At 37.7% G+C, this 17882-nt stretch overlaps 1 protein-coding gene across 3 annotated transcripts in view; it reads left to right on the top strand.

The window, feature by feature from the left end:
• RALGPS2 (Ral GEF with PH domain and SH3 binding motif 2) overlaps positions 1-17882 on the top strand; it is a 169249-nt gene that overhangs the window by 42433 nt on the left and 108934 nt on the right. For all 3 annotated transcript variants that reach the window (XM_042925963.1, XM_042925961.1, XM_042925962.1), the window contains exons 3-4: positions 307-411; positions 2723-2773. In XM_042925963.1, the coding sequence (XP_042781897.1) occupies positions 307-411; positions 2723-2773 (156 nt within the window). The remainder of the gene's footprint in view (positions 1-306; positions 412-2722; positions 2774-17882) is intronic.

A 17882-nucleotide genomic window follows, 5' to 3' on the forward strand; every position in this document is an offset into this window, starting at 1 on the left:
TTTACCCCATTTGAGAATCATAGAACTTGTTAAAATCTTTTATTTCTGTAAGAAATGATAGGATGTCAGGATGCGGAAACTGACAGACAAGAAAATGACTCATGTAAGAACCTAGAAATTTAAAGAGATTAGATTTTTCAGTTGTCTGAGCCTTTATCTGGTGCTCTTCCAACTAAGCAGCGTGTTGTACCCGGTTTTTCTACCGTGTTTGTCGACCCACTGTTTTCAGTTTAATGCCAGTGGAGTTTCTGTGGCACTGACTGTGAGACAGTATTAAAATGGCTGCATTTTCTTTCAATTTAACAGAAAAGTAGCAGTTCCGAATCATTAAGTGACAAAGGTTCTGAACTGAAGAAAAGCTTTGATGCTGTGGTATTTGATGTTCTTAAGGTTACACCAGAAGAATATGCGGTAAGCCTCCTGCCTCCCCTTTCTCCAGTTTTTGCACATAACTTACACATCGATGCTATTGAGCTAGAATTTGTACAGCACAGCAGAAGGAGGTGGTTAAAGAAAACTGGCTAGGGGCATTGATGGAGAGACTAGTACAGCAGTGGAGCAAACAGGAATGATGAAATGGGGAAAGGAGAAGGGCTGGGGAGAGGTTTAGAGCAGCTTCCTATGTTACACTCTCAGCTTGGCAGATAATAATACTTCCCACCTAAAACTAATGTAACATTGCGTGCTACTCAAAAACAAAAACAAAAAAACAACACACACACACATTAGGAAAAAAAAAAAGTGAGTGGCTTACCTTTGAGCTGATTGTTTTTGTCCCTCCCTGTACCACCTCCCCAAGCCACTGTGCTTTATTGACCTATGTAAGAAGTATTTTGACTTTTTTGTAGACTAAAAAACTGAAAAATGAAATTTGAAGGCATTATTGTGATACCATGAAAGATACCTAGAAAAACTTCTATTTCTGAACTGACATAAATGTTCATTTATTTAATTTCTGTTTCTCCATTGACTTGTTAACAGCATCTGTTGATTTTCTGATGTTGAACCACTCTTGCATTCCAGGAATAAACTATTTAATCATAACATGTTATTCTTTGGTACGTTATTGGGTTTTGTCTTCTATCTGTAGCCTTAATTGAGATAGAGATAGGGCCATAGCCATATGCAGCCCTTAGATGTGAGTTGCCACTACCAGTACAGTTTCATTGATTTTTATAAATGGGGAAGAAAACCTTTTTATTAATATCAGATTTTATATTACTGTTAGGGGGAATACAATTTAATAGTCACAATAATACTGCTCTATGAACCAGTAGATCTGATTTTTGGTTTTGCTTTTGATTTTGATTTAATGTATAACTGTCCAAATTTTTAAATTATTTTTCTTTTCTTTTTTTAAAACATTTGTTTATTTTTTCAAAACCACACTCAGATACTACCTCACACCAGTCAGAGTGGCCAAAATGAACAAATCAGGAGACTACAGATGCTGGAGAGGATGTGAAGAAACGGGAACCCTCTTGCACTGTTGGTGGGAATGCAAACTGGTGCAGCCACTCTGGAAAACAGTGTGGAGGTTCCTCAAAAAATTAAAAATAGACCTACCCTATGACCCAGCAATAACACTGCTAGGAATTTACCCAAGGGATACAGGAGTACTGATGCATAGGGGCACTTGTACCCCAATGTTTATAGCAGCACTCTCAACAATAGCCAAATTATGGAAAGAGCCTAATGTCCATCAACTGATGAGTGGATAAAGAAATTGTGGTTTATATACACAATGGAGTACTATGTGGCAATGAGAAAGAATGAAATATGGCCCTTTGTAGCAACGTGGATGGAACTGGAGAGTGTTATGCTAAGTGAAATAAGCCATACAGAGAAAGACGGATACCATATGTTTTCACTCTTATGTGGATCCTGAGAAACTTAACAGAAACCCATGGGGGAGGGGAAGGGAAAAAAAATGAGGTTAGAGTGGGAGAGAGCGAAAGCATAAGAGACTCTTAAAAACTGAGAACAAACTGAGGGTTGATGGGGGGTGGGAGGGAGGGGAGGGTGGGTGATGGGTATTGAGGAGGGCACCTTTTGGGATGAGCACTGGGTGTTGTATGGAAACCAATTTGACAATAAATTTCATGTATTGAAAAAATAAATAAAGGAATACCTGAGAAAATGGTTAAAAAATAAAAATAAAAAAATAAACTTCACAAAATTTAATTAAAAAAAAAAAAGGAATCTACTCCTGAAATCATTGTTTCACTATATGCTAACTAATTTGTATGTAAATTTTAAAAAATAAAATTTAAATAAATAAATAAAAACATTTGTTTATTTTTGAGAGAGAGAGAGAGACAGACAGACAGACAGCAGAGAGAAAGGGAAACACAGACCTCAAAGCAGACTCCACGCTCTGTGATCAGCACAGAACCCATGGACTGCGAGACCATGACCTGAGATGAGGTCGGACACTTAACTGACTTAGCCACCCAGGCTCCCCTTTTTGTTTTATTTTCTAACTTTACTTCATTTATGTCACAAGAAAATATGAATAGGTATGAGATAATTTGAAGTAATCATATTTAATGGTACAAGGGCTAAATTTTCATTTTCTGTAATCCCTTATAAAAATGACTCTTTTTCTGAAGTAAAAATTTGAGTATTCAATATATTTTAGTATAGAATATAATTCTAATTTAGAATATATGTCATGTCCTAGAATTCCCAAGAAATTGTCATTTTTTACTTTCTATTTCAGGGTCAGATAACGCTAATGGACGTTCCAGTATTTAAAGCCATTCAACCAGATGTGAGTAGTTTTAAGAACTTTTCTTTTAAATATACAGAATGGTCATTAATAGTATCCCAAATTAAGAAGTTTTAGAAATGTCAGATTCATATTAATGTTTCAGTGTTTAAAGATTTTGATGTGACTGTCCATATACTATTCAGGCGTCAGAAACTCACGTGGCAGTCATAAACACAAATCACTGAGTCACAGGCAGGACTGATGAATCATTTTGGATGATTAGGCTTTGTCACTCTTCTGAGGGGGGCACTAGACTTAGGGTGAATGGTCACCCAAGGCTTTGAAACTTTTTCGTGGGAGAATGGAAATAAGAAACTGGGTTTCACAACTCACTACAGCAGTTTTTTCCCTTACTTTATTTATGACTTTAAAGTATGACTCTGTGTTGACATTTTAGAGAGAAGAGGGAGGATCAAGGAAGGCATTTTTTACTTTTATTAAAAAGGAGACTGACATTTATTATGCATCTACCTACTGTAAGCCATTTAGTATGCTGTGTGTGTGTATGAACTTGAGTGTGGTAATGTATATTACTGATGAGAAGACAGAAAGACCGTTGTCCTTGCTGCACAGCTAAGTGTAGGAATTGGGTTTCAAACTGGTGCTTTTTCTATTTCTACTCTTACCAAGTAATAATACAAGTACGATTTTGCACCCCCAAATGAAGTGTGATAATACCAATATTCAGTACCATAAGATACATATTTTTTTAATTCTTTTGGGAACAAAATGTAGTGTATTTGTTGTATATAAAAGTGTGCAGTGGCCTTGAACGCTGTAATTACTATAAGGAGTTAGAGAAAACATCTGTATCTTAAGTGGTGTAGACAGTGTGATTTTAAAGTAAGTTAGTTAATGTCTTAGTATCTCAAGTTTGTCATGTACAAAAGGAAGGAGTGGGCCTGAATGATCTCTGAGTCCCTGTCATTTCCACAATTCAGTGTTTTCCTAACATTTGCCATGTACCATGAGGATTCTCTCAGTAGAACCATTAGATTAGCAATAGGAGGAGCAATCTGTTCGACACATAACATGCAAACAGAAAATGGCTTTTGTATTTAAATGACAAAAACTTGCATTTCCTCACATCCCTGAACAAAAGAAACTAAATTCTTTACAAAAATTACACTTTTTTTGCCCAGAAATTCAGCCGTCTTATCTATAGACAGGTTTTTCTTTTGAATAAACTGCAGTGACCATATTACTGTTTCATAGGAGAGTAGTCCTATCCATTGGATACACAGTGTGAACCACTTACATAACTTTACATTTTCTAGTAGCCACATTGTGAAGTAAAAATGAAACAGATGAGGGGCACCTGGGTGGCTCAGTCGGTTGAGCATCCGACTTCAGCTCAAGTCATATCTCATGGCTCGTGAGTTCAAGCCCCGTGTAACACTGTGTGCTGACAGCTCAGAGCCTGGAATCTGCTGCAGATTGTATGACTCCCTCTCTCTCTGCCCCTCTCCCACTCATACTCTGTCTCTCAAAAATAAGCATTAAAATTTTTTTCTAAATAAAAAATTAAACAGATGGAATTAATTTTAATAATTTTATTTAACCTACAACATCCAAAATATTATCAGTTTGACTTTTAATCAGTATAAAATTATTGAGCATTTTATATTTTTTCTCTACTAAGACCTCGAAATTCAATGTGTGTCATACAGTTACAGCACATCTTTATTTGGAGTAGCCACATTTCAAGTACTCACTAACCATTAGTGACTAGGGGCTTTGGACATTGAAGATCTAGATAATAATTACTGAAGACATGGAATTCAGGTCACTGTGGGAATTTTTTATCTTCCTGAGACATCGGACACTACTTTGTGAAATTCAGAAGTGAGCCTTAAAATTCCCTTGGTCCCACTTCCTTATCTAACTTAATACCAGTCTTACTGATTTTTTTTTTAACATCCTGAGTATCTTCTCTATCCATTTTCTCTCTACTCCCAACACCCCAATCCAAGATACCATTTTATCTCAGCTGCAGTACCTTCTTCCTGATCTACCTGCATCCATTGACCCTTCTAAACTCTTTTCTGTCCAGCACCCATAGGAATGTTTTCGAATGTGTAAATCTGCTCATAAGGATCCCTCTGCTTAGAACACTTCAGTGGCTTTCTATTGCTCTGAGGATAAAGACAAACTACCCTAATATGGTCCACAAATCTCCTCATAGTTTTGCCTCCTTATGTATCTTCTGCCTCATCCTAGTCTAGCCACACTGGCCTTTTCATCCCTGTCACCACTGAGCCTGTGTACATCCTAGTTAAGTCCTGTTCATCCTTCAGTTCTTAGGTCAAGTTTGACTTTCTCAGGGAAGCTTTTTTTGTCTTCCTGGCGGTTCTCCTAGCGCTCTCTGCTTCTTCACTACACTTGTCAGTTGCAAGTTTCCATTGATGTTTTGTGATTCAACAAGTATTTGCTGAGCATCTGTTACATGCTAGGCGCTGGTTTCGTTGCGAGAGATACAGCAGCAAACAGACTACAATTCCTGCCCTGGTGGATTTTATATTTGAATGAAGTGAGCTAGATAGTGTGTCATGAAAAACATAAAGCAGCCAGAAGAGAATAGAAAGTGAGGACAGTGGGGGTTTTGATTGCAGATGGGATGGTTTCAGGAAGCCTTCACTGTGAAGGTGCCATCTGAGCAAAGACCTGAAGGAAGCGAGAGAGTGAATCCTGGGTGTTTGGGGGAGAGTGTTCCAGGCAGAGAACAGCCAGGACAAAGGCCAGTGAGCTGCATGATGGAGGGAGGGAGTGAAGTAGAGGAGGGGGTGGAGTGAGGGCTAGATGGTCTAGGGCCTTGCAGATCATTACTCTGAAAAAGATGGGAAACTCTTGGACGCTTTTGAGTAGAGGAGTGGCAGTTTCTGACTGAGATTTTCAGTAGCACTTTAGGTTAGCTGTGACTGCTGACTCAGGTAGGGAGTTAGGGCGTGGTACCAAGGACTGAATCGAGGAGACCAGGTGAGAGAGCAAGGTGGCTTGGGTCAGGATGGGATCAGAAGAGGTGGTGAAAAGTTGTTAGACTCTGTGTGCAAGAGTAGTTGAGGGTGATGCCAGGGTTTTTGGCCTGATGCCAGAAGCATGTACTTGATATTCTCTGAGATGGAAAATTATTGTGTTCACAACTCCTGGAGCTGCCATTCATATAAGAATATTATGTGCAATGTTGCCTTGTGGAGAAAGGCCAGAGCCGCAGATTTGGAGGAAAGAGCAGGAGTTCGGCTTTGGACATGTTTGGGTTTACAAGTCTGTTAGAACATTGAGTTAGGTGATATATATTACATTACTTGTCCAGGTTGCAAGTGTAGTTTGAGAGAAGTCCCCATAGAGATACTTAAAGTGTAAGGTGAGGTTACCAGGAAAGTGAGTATAGATGAGAGAAGCGTCCTACTTGGTGCTTAAGTGGAATTAGCAAAAGATGAAGAAGCAGCAGTGAGTGATTTAGGAGGAAAATCAGGTTATTAGTATGGAATTAGATGAGCCAAGTGAAGGAAGTATTTTTAAGAAGGAAGGAGTGATGAGGTGTGAAGTGTGGTTCATCGTGTGCTTATTTGGTTAATTGCTTGCTTGCTGCTTCCACTAGGTTTTAAGCTACATAAAGGCAGAGACTGATAATTTTGCTTCCACTGTTTTATCTGTCTGGCATGTAGTGGGGCTCAATATTTTGAATAAGAAAATGAATACAGTGTTCAGTAAATATTTGTTCAGTGAGACAATGTTTTTAAAAATTGAAGCAGTAACTGTTGAAAGAAATGATGTAGCACAAAAATATTCTTGTTATGTATTAGTCTCGTATAATCCTCAAGATCACATTAAATCTGGCAGTATAAACAGGACTTTTGTCATCTGACAGAAAAATGTTTTCTATTATATTTTGAAATTTTCAAGACCTACAACAAGACATAAAGACTAATAAGATGAACCTCTCTGTACCCACCTCAGCAGTGCTTTGAGCCGCTCTGCGTTCTGCCCCGTTGTCTCTCTTCCCTCCTCCCATCCAGCTAGCCACTATCCAGTATTGATTTGTATCATTCCTGTGCATTGAGCTATATTTCCTCTATGAGTATATATGTCCCTTAGCAATATGTGCTGTTGCACGTTTAAAATGATTTATGTGAAAGGCATCCTGTTGTTTTAGTCGTCTTTAGCTTACTTTTTATGTTCAACATTGCTGACTAGCACCCATGTTAATATATGTACTGTAGTGCATTAAGTACTGACTTGAGTTGTAGAGTATGAATGTCTTTGAGTTTATTAAAGACTGCCCAGTTGTTTTCTGAAGTGTTTGTTCAGATGTTTATTATGTCAAAACTCTTGCTGTCGACAAATAAACAAAAGATTAAGCCATGATGTCAGTCAGTCTAATGCATTAGCCTTTTTATTAGCATAAAATGCATAAAACTTCACATACTGTGAAAAGATAGTGGTTATCACTGAATCGAATAAATTTATCTTGATATTTCTGTCCATTATTTCAGTGTTCAAGTCTCTATATAACTTTATGTAAAACTTTAAAAATTGTATATGTACTTGATGAAGCTTTAAAAGATCTTTAGTTCGCTAAAATTACTAATCAAAACTCACTGTTACATGTGTATATCTATTTCAGTTGATGATTTATTCACGTTTTCTAAAATGAAATCTGTACTAATGTAAACTTAGAAGAATAAAGCTTCTGAATCCAACTGTGCGGTTTAGTGATTTTAGTTGCAGGTCGGTGATTAAACCACACAAGTCTCGCTCAGTTTTCTACACTAGAGACAATTGCTGAGTTACCTGGAACTTTTTACAATATATATCTCTCATTAATTCAGTTCCCTGAGTAGGACCCTGTAATTCCTACCTGTTTGGGGAATTCTGTATTCCCAAGTCTTCTGCGTTAAGTAGAATTTAGCCAGACTTGTTCTACGTAAACTTGTTCTTAACTTGTAGGAAGAAAGGGGCAACTATACAAAGTGCAGCTGTTTTCTCAGAATGAAGTAGCTTATCTACAATGTCTGTTATACAGTATATGCCTGAAAACTGCTTGGGGGGAAAAAGGAAAAGTTGTAAGCCCTTTATTTCACTGTAGAACCTTATCTTTGAGGTGTCGAAAAAATTGTTATGATATAGGGACTGTTCTTAGTCATCAGTAGAAAACTCGCTAAATAAAATCACATCTTTAAGAGCAGGTCTGAATCAAACGAAATGCTCAGCCTGGTTTTTCTCCAACCCTGTATCATACTCAAAGGTACCTCAGATTGAAAGAAGGAAAAGGAATAGATTTTGGTACTTTGTTTCTTAGTTCTTTTGTGTTGTGGTCAGAAGTATGGAAAACATTCTTACCAATGAAAAGAATGTTAAAGGAAAGTTCATCAGTAATTTTAAAACTACTCATGGTAAGACCATAACTACATAGAAAAAATGTTTGCTACACTTTTATTTTTAACGGTTCCTTGTCTGCGTGATGTGCACTGTCTATCCATTTTTAATGCCATTCAGAAACCTGGGAGTCCTTCTTTTCCCTTTTCTCTCCATCCTGTTTTCCTTCTTCTTCAATTGGTTTTACCCCCTAAATAACTTATCTCTCCTTCCTCATCTCTGTCAACTTTGAAAGATTATTTATTAAAAGAGTACAGTGTTTTTATAGGGCTGTACCCCATCGACTCTAGAAATGTGAGCACTCCTTAGTGTCTGTGCGTAGTTGTTGGGCCTGCGACCGGTCTCAGCTCGGCCAGTCATCTATATACTGACAGATCCCTCTCCATCTGAACACATTGCCCTGATAGCTGGTGCTACAGAAATGCTAAGAATCTTCACTTGCCCACTGGCCCAAGCAGTGTGGCCAAATTTGGAAGCGTCTGTGGATGGTGATCCCTCCTCTCACACAAAACCCGGCTTTTCACACTTTCCTCCTTTCAGTAAGCAACCATCTCTTAGTGATGGGGAGGGCGCACAATGATATGGTTACTGAAACTGTGATTATAGTGATTACAAAGAAGGAGAAATGTTAGTAGCTCTATTGTTTATATTCAACTACTGTTCATGTGTCCTTACAACTCTTACTTACATGGAGCTACTCATTCTCTCTTTTCATTAGTTAAAACCAGTTTGGGGCATAAAGTGCCATGCATTTTGCCACTTACTTTTTTCTTTTTTGGTCTGTGTCTAACATTCACAGCTCCGAATGGGTGCTCACAGATTTTTACTTCCATAATTTCATTTACTTTAAAATTTATTTCAAAGCCCTTTGGATCCCCAAAAATAATTTCCAATGGCAAAACATAAAAGGGAGCTGGATGACTTGTAGTTTTTTTCAGCTTTGCCATTTATAGATCGTGCCATTAATAGAATCGAATTCATGTCTTTGGCCTTTTAAAAAATTACTGAATCTATGAAGTAAAGGATTTTGGACCATTGGATCTATATAATACCTTCTAGGTCTTCCAGAAATTCCCGGAAGTAGGATTATTTTTATTGGTGACTTCAGAGTAAGGGCTGCAGTTATGTGTAGTTCTCACTCAGTAATAAATATAATTTTGATTAAAACTTCAGGAAACTTAAGGACGTGATACAGGTTGAGTGGCGATCATGAGTCAAACTCTTACAGGTTGGGAGTCTGTTATACCCTCACTATAACATAAATTCCACAAGGGCAGAAAACTTTTGTCTGCTTTGTTCACTGATACATCCCTAGTGCGTAGAATATTACCTGTTCTGTATTTGAGTTTGGTAAGTGACCATTCCCAAGCTTTATACTGTATAGCCTCCAGGCATGTCATCTCCTAGTGTTTACCGTGTTTGGAATCATTTCTGCAAGAGTCTGTTACTAGTCCAAGAAAGTGACTTTTATAAAATCGTGTTTTCTTTATGGAAAAAGGAGTTTGGGTTTTTTTTTTTTTTTCCCCACCCCCAATTGGGAACATTTTTAGGTGTTTTGCCTAGTATGAATTATTTAATGCTTAGTAAGGGCAGTTTAAGGATTCTATGGATTTATTAATTTCCAGTATGAATTTTCTGGTATTTAGTTGAAGCTCTGCTCTTGTTAAGGTTTTGTTTTTGTTTTTGTTTTGTTTACATTTCTTATACATATAGATTTCCCTGGTGTGATCCTCTCTTGATCTTGAAGGTTTGTTTTCTTTTAGAACCCTCTTACCGTTTATAGGACTTCCCTCCGGTGTGAGTTCTTTAATGTTGAGGAAGCAATGACTGTTCTGAAGGATTCCCATGTTTATTACATTCATGGGGGTTTGGTTTTTGTCTAATATGAATTCTCTCGTGTTCTATAAAGCTTATATTTTTTCTGAAGGCATTTCCATGTTCATTACATCAATGGGATTTCTCTTCAGAATGAGTATTGTACTCAACACAGGATAAGTTAGGACAGAAAGTTTGTTTGCAGTCAGATTTTCTTTCTAGTTGCAATGCTCTGGTACTTTCAATAACTCTTAAAAGGGTGAACTGTGCTTGAAATCTGTACTGTAGTCATTACATTGGATGATGTTTGCCTCTTACGAGGTTCTTAAGTGTTCACAAAGCGACCGGCTCTCACAGAAAGTCCTCTGACGTGTATTACCTTCAAAGAAGAAAGTTTGACACTTTATTATAATTTCCAGTAAGTCGGTACAGTAAGCCATTAGATTGTATCAATAAACAGACATTAAATACAGAGGATAGATAAGGCCCTCCTGTATTCCTGTATAACTGGGGTACCCTAGAGACTGAGGAAGAATGCTGGTTAAGTGAGGGAAAGTACATAATAGGTGATTCTGAATCTTACTAAAACATTTCTGAAAAACTTACAATTGAGATATTTTTGACAGTATGTAAAAGAACTTTCTGTATGCTAGCTTTCTTGTGATGCAGAGACTATGATCTTGGCAACATACGAAGTTCCAACATCAGGAATACCATAATTCTGTCTTTGTTTTAATGAAGACTATCATTTGCATTAGAGTTAAAATGTAAACCATTCATGAATATAGTGAGAGCTTTGAAGAAAGCAAAGAAGACCTGAAAGATTTGAAATTTTCTGTTAGAAGCAAGGTGGGCTGTTTTGTAAGTTCTATGATTGCTCCTCATCACCTGAACTCGCTTACTACGTAGCAAGGTCAGGCTTAGAATAGAACGAGGGGAGTGAAGAGGAACATGACTGACGGGGAGAGGAGGTGTGCCACGGCATCGGTGGTAGCAGAAGGTAGCACCTGCCTTTATCTCGGCTGTCGTTACAGGGGCAGTGTTAATTAATTAATTAATTAACTAATGTGTGGGGAGGAAGGTGGAGGGGGAACAGAGAATGTGAGTACGTTAGGAAAGAGAATTGATCTTTTGACCTAACATATCATATTGCAGTTTTATAGTTACAAAACTTTATTCTGTTGATTAAAAATACAGGAGTTGTAGCAAGCACATCGTCTGTGGCTGAGACTTCTTTCTAAATAGCCATATAGGACGAATGCCAACGGATATATTATATCCCTTTAAAAAAGCTTTGCATTTTTGAGCATAAGAGTGCCTTAGCAATAATTATCTTCTCTCATGTGTCAACTATACTTGAGTGAAAAAACAAACTGTCTTCTTCCTGTGAGGACCCCCCACCCCCGCAGTCTTGTGTACATTCCATCGCCTTTTCTTTTCTTCTCTTCTCTCATTCTCTGTCTACATGCTGGTCTATATTGGCCTTTTCTCTTCTTCTATCTTTAGGTATCCCTACAACATCACCCTTAGAGCAGTCCTTTTAAGAGTGTTGGAACCTACAAGATGAAATTTAGATCAAGAATTTGACTTTACAGAACAAACCTACAAGAGGCATAAGAGAAGCTGTGGCTCCTGTGAAATTCAGTAATTCTTTCATAGGGTAGGTGGTCCTCAGTTGCGGTGTCTGCTTCCCATGTGCTTCCGAAATAAACTCAGTGGAAAATCGGGCTCGACAGTTTCAGGGCTCAAAATGCACCCGTGAATATTCTTGCAAATACACTTTCAATGCCCAGTTAAAAACTGCCTTTTTGTGTGAGTTACTGTTAGATTGCTCTTTACTGCCTGATTTTAAAATTCTAAGTTAAATCCATTTGAACGGATTTTAAGAGGTATCAAGGCTGCTCTATTTCATTGAACCTTTGCTGAAATAGAGGCTGACTTACATGGTGTACGCAACTCAAATCAGTCCTATTCTTAAATCAGACCTTTAAAAAAATCCTCTGAGTCACTAAGCTTTCTTTTTGGTATTCATGGGAGATGTTTTAGTATAGGATAACCCTTGACTAGGCTGCTCAGCTGTCAAATGCAAGATACCATGGGTGGGAGGATTTATTTCTTAGATTGTTCCCTAGTGTCTCTTGGAGGAAGATCCAGAGTCCGAGGCAAGGGGAAGAGCAGTTTTTTTCTCAGAGAAGTTCAGTGGCTGTTGAGAGTTAGAGTTGGGGCAGGGCAAAATTCCTCTAAGGCTAGCTAATACAAATGCATGTCAAGGTTTAAGAAGAAATTAGTGAGTTCTTTCTTGGAGTCCCAGTGCAATTTCAGCTCCATAATTCATTAAATGGATTTTTGTTGTTATTGTTGTTGTTTAACTTTTTATTTTGAAGTAACAGATTTACTGGAACTTGGCAAAAAATAGTACAGGGATAATTAGGGATTCATATGAAATTGCAACAATACCGCAGAGAGGTCCCATTTATCTTTCATCCAGTTTTCCCTAGAAGCTACATCTCCTATAAGCATGGTACGGTATCAAAACCAGGGGATGGACTGCTATAACATTTATTTATTTATTTATAACATCTTATGTGTTGTTTTGTCTAACCATCATCTCAGTCAAGATACAAAACTGTTACAATACCACAGAGATCTCTCTCCCTTGTACTACCCCTTTATAGTCAGCCAGCCCCACTCCTACCTACTTCCCACCGTCCTTAATTCCTCGAACCACTAATCTGTTCTCTGTCAGTTACAGTTTATTATATTAGATGTGCTAGTAATATAGAATTGTCTCAAAGGGGAAATGGTAGCTACTATCTTAAGAGGTTTAAAAAACCTGCTTGTTTCTTCACATTTAAAAAAAAATTTTTTTTTAACGTTTATTCATTTTGAGACACAGAGCGCGAGCAGGGGAGGGGCAGAGAGAGAGGAAGACAAAGAATCTGAAGCAGGCTCCAGGCTCCGGGCTGTCAGCACAGAGCCCCATGCAGGGTTCAAACTCAGAGTGGCGAGATCATGACCTGAGCCAAGGTCGGACGCTTAACTGACTGAGGCGCCCCTCTTCACAGTTTTTAAGTACAAATTCCTTTAGAACAGAGGGCTCCAGTGGAATTTTAATCTATGTACTCCCAAGTGATGTGACTATAGATTGATTCATCCCCACCTCCTTTCTGTTGGCTTCCGAGGGTTCTGTTAAGGGACAAAGCATTTTTCCATTAAGTTAATGATGCTGAAATGTTCTAAGAATTGGATGAATTTTTCAAAACCTCTTATTTTTTATTTGAAGAGTCAGAAAAGCAGTCAAAAGGTTTTCGTGTAAAAAAATAAAGCCATAATTCACTGACACTTTTACTGGGTTCCTTGTTTATCATAATAATTTATAATGGTGAAGATAGGTTCAAGTGAGTATGTATAAAGCACTTATAATAGTGCCTAGCACATGGTAATCTCTGTTAGTGTTAATTCTTTCACTGCTGCTGTTAAGACACCTGTTCTCTGGATGAGAAGGTTTTAAGCATAAAACCAGAAGATTAAATCACACAGAAGAGGACAATAAAAGTACTGGCTACTTTAAACAAACAAAAAACTAGGCCCCCTTTTGCACATAAACAAGATTGGGAAGGTGTTTTCATAGGTTTTCTCTCAGTGGTGGGTTTATAAGTGATTCACAGCCTCCACCCTCCCTTTTCTCTCCTTTTTAAAACAAATCTTGTTCATTCAATTTTTTTAAAAAAATGTTTATTTACTTATTTTGAGAGAGAAAGGGAGAAAGAGAATCCCAAGCTCCACACTGTCAGCACAGAGCCCACCATGGGATTTGATCTTACAGACTTTGAGATCATGACCTGAGCCGAAATCAAGACTCAGACACTTAACTGACTGAGCCACCCACGCGCCCCCCTTTTCACTTCTTTTAACAAAGGCACTTCTTCCTTACAGTTGGGGAAATTAAAGTAGTGATATACAAAAAGAGGATAAATACACCCAGATTTGGTGAGACTGTTGGGAAAGTGACTCAGTAGTGGTGGTATAAATGACTCGGTATTTCAGGAGGGCAGCTTGACAGGGATCAAAGCCTTGAAAGGGTTCAGACTCTTTGACCTAGTGATTTTACTTCTAGGACTATATTTTTAGGAAATAATCAGAAATGTCAGAGAAGGTGCAAGGATATTCATTATTTATGGTACAGCCTTACTTATAACAGGAAAATGACATTTACGTTTTGTGTAAAGCTGCATAACTGAGTTTGAACTCTATCGAATGGCTATGTTGACATCAATTTGACACAGACACTGTATATTAATAGCATTAATATGTATTTGGAAGTTATATTAATTGGTTTAAAATGAGCTCAGTATTTGTAGATCTAATCCGAGGAATTTTGTCCTAAAATATGCTATCTTTATGTAGTTACATTAATATGGTTATATTAATATTTTTAGAAAAAATATTTTCTAGAAGTTTGATGTTTTTAATATAGCTGTCATGTCATTTTCATGTTCGTGTAGTATCTGTCACTAAATATTTTCTGTCTGTACAAGGAGGTAATGTGTAATGAGCCTGTATCTAGGCTAACAAGCAGTTGTCTTTTTACTGTGGAGTTGTTTCTGTTCCATATTTTCCTTTAGTAATTTCAAATCTGAAGGTTGTGATCTAGCTTTAGATTTTAAAAAAGTAATTGATATCTTCAGAGCATTTACTGCTTGTCTGCTGTGTTAAATCAATGATTGCCGTTTCTTCCTTTAGTATTCTTTATCTCCATTACTCAAGCCGAAAACTTGGGAGTCTTGGTACCTCTGGACACCTCATTCTTGGCTTACATTGTGTGGATCCAATTTTTGACCAAATCCTGCCTGCCTCCAAGATATCTTGAATCTACCACTTTTTCCAATATAAGGAAACAAACATCACCTTAATTTTTCTGTTTTAGTTAGATTTTGTAGTATCACCGTAACTGTTTCCTCAGTCCCCTTCTCAGTCCATTTCTTTCTGTTCCTGTTTTAAAATTTTACGGAAGACAGGCATACATCACATTTAAGAAGTCCCGTATTTCCACCGGCCTCCACCCTTGAGCCCCATGCTCATCCAGTGCCTTAACTATTCCTTCTTGCAGGAATTTATGTCCAGTTTTCAAATAATATGTCTAAATGTCTACTGTTTATGGTTTTAAAAATTTTTTAAGTTTATTTATTTTGAGAGAGATAGCACGAGTGGGGCAGAGTGGGGCAGAGTGAGGCAGAGTGAGAGAAGAGAGAGAATCCCAAGCAGGCTCTGAGCTGCCAGTGCAGAGCCTGATGCAGGGCTTGAAACTACAAAGCCGCGAGGCCATGACCTGAGCTGAAAGCAAGAGTCAGACGCTTAACTGACTGAGCCACCCAGCCGCCCCTGATTTTTAAAATTTTAGATATGATATATTGACTCTGTACTATAGAAAATGATTTCACACTTTTATATTGTTTCCCTTGACCTTTATACAGTTCTGTTCCTCCTCTTTTTCGCATATAGTTATGTCACAGTTTCGACATGAATAAGTAATCATGGCTCAACTATTCTTTACAGTGGAGCCATGATTACTTAAATTTTGTGTTCCTTGAGCTAACAACTTACTTAAGCTTTCTCTATACTTGTCACTAATTCTTCTGCCAGAAGTGAATATAGTGAATGTGTCTTCTCAGTGTGTTCAAACACTTAGGTATTGTTTCATTTTTGAGAGGTATCTCTCTTGGAATCTCTTATCTCTTGCTTAGTTACTATCTGGACTGTTGTTCTTAAGCTCTGCTCACAGCTATGTCCCAGGATCTCCCTTTATTGATAATCTGGGTTTTGCAATATTTTCTTTCTGTATTGGTTGCTCAGTTTCTTGGATCCCATGTCTTTTTTTTTTTTTTTCTTAATTTGCTCGTTTGTTTTGAGGAACCACATATTTTCCTAGCTGAGAATAGGTCCCTAGAAAACAAATTCTCTGACACTTGCATGTCTGAAAATGTCTGTAGTATACTTTCATACTTAATTCATTTTTTTGTTGGACAGAATTCTAGGATTTTGAAGACTTTGTTTTCAGTTGTCTTTATCTTTCAGTGTTGCTGTTGAGGTATCTGATACTTTGATCTGCGTGTGATCTAGTTTTATTTTGTTTTGTTTTTGAATCTTACAGATTTAATCTCTTAGTCTCCAGTGTGCTACAGTTTTTTTGAGGCTAGGCCTTGTTTTGAGGGTTTTAAAAATTTAATCCACTGTAAAGAACACTAGACAGATCTTGTTCTTAAACTTCTTAGGGGAGGGGCATTAAAAAATTTAGTGGGGCCGGGGGGGACACCTGGGTGGTTCAGGCAGTTAAGCATCTAACTCTTGATTTCAGCTCAGATCATGATCCCAGGATCGCATGATGGAGCACCATGTTGGGCTCCATGTGGAGCAGGGAGCCTGCTTAAGATTCTGTCTCCCTCTCTCCCCTGCTTGCATGCCCATGCACACAGACACTCTCTCTCTCTAAAATAAAACTAAAAAAAAATTTTTTTGGGGGGTAAGATATTTTTCTCTATTTTCTCTGTTCTCTCTTAAAATTCCTGTTATTGGGACACTTGGGTGGCTCAGTTGGTTAAGGTCTGACTTCAGCTCAGGTCATGATCTCGCAGTTTGTGGGTTCAAGCCCCATGTGGGCTCTATGCGGACAGCTCAGAGACTGGAGCCTGCTTCAGATTCTGTGTCTCCCTCTCTCTCTGCCCCTCCCCCACTCACACTCTGTCTCTCTCTCAAAAATAAATAAACATTAAAAAAATTATAAAACTCCTGTTATTATTCAGACATTGACTTTTACGGACTCTCTAACAGAATATTTGGATCCTGTTTTGAGCTTATTTTTTAAAAGATTCTATCACCTTTATCTCACAACTCTTACAGTGATTTTTAAAATCTCCCTTAGTGTGTTTTTCATTTCCAAAGGCTGTGTTTTGTTCTCTGAATAGAATGTATCCTGTTTTTGCCTAATGGGAGCAATACCTATTCTTATCTGAGAGTAGTAAATATATGGTTCTGTCTTTCTCTTCTCTCAGTTTTTTTGGTTCCCTTCCCTAACTCAGCTTCCTCAGAGTCTTTTTTTTTTTTTTCCCCCTATAGATTCTATCTCTTTTTGGTGGTGGTTATTGGTATTATAGCAGGATATTTAACCTGTTTTGAACCTTGGACTCCCTTGGCCCCTGAATGAAGCCTATGAATCTGAACCCTTCTTTAAAATCAAAGGAAGTCAATTCTATTAAAATACACTTCCCAAAGTATTTTGTAAAACTGTCACATAGCAATATATATGTGCTTTTATGTTAACATTAAGTAAGATCCAGAGATGATGAGCTCATAATATCAAACTAGTGATGCGTATCAATGATAGTTATCTGCACTAACTGTAATGTGATATGAAAATGAAAATATCTGTGATTTTTATCAATGGTAACGTCACATGCATTGCCAATTCTTCTGTAATCTGTATTCTCCATTTAAGATAAAAAGGAATGTCATATCAGAAGTTAGTATAAAATAGAAATTTAAGTTTTTAAGTTTATTGAGCCCTTTGAATTCTATTGACAGACCCTGTGGGGTATCAAGAGCCCTTTTATTAGAGGTTTCATGACATATATGGGGTAGTTAGCTGTCAGCTCAAAGAAGAAGGTACTGGAAAGCTGATTGGAAGCTCTGAGTAACTGACTGGGAATGGGGCTTGACAACTAGTAGGGTTCACTGTACGTTGTAGGAAGCCTAGCTCTCATTATCTATAGGTCCTTCCTGTTGACACTCCAATATCTTCAGAAGGAGAATCCACCAATCTCCCTGTGGAGTGTAGGTCTAGTTACCTATGTTCTAATAGGGAATTTTGCCCTCTTATATTCTACGGGTAAAATTTGTTTTTATGATTTAACTGAATGGTTAC

The sequence above is a fragment of the Panthera leo genome, chromosome F3 (assembly GCF_018350215.1).
Source record: "Panthera leo isolate Ple1 chromosome F3, P.leo_Ple1_pat1.1, whole genome shotgun sequence".
NCBI classification, from domain to species: domain Eukaryota; kingdom Metazoa; phylum Chordata; class Mammalia; order Carnivora; family Felidae; genus Panthera; species Panthera leo.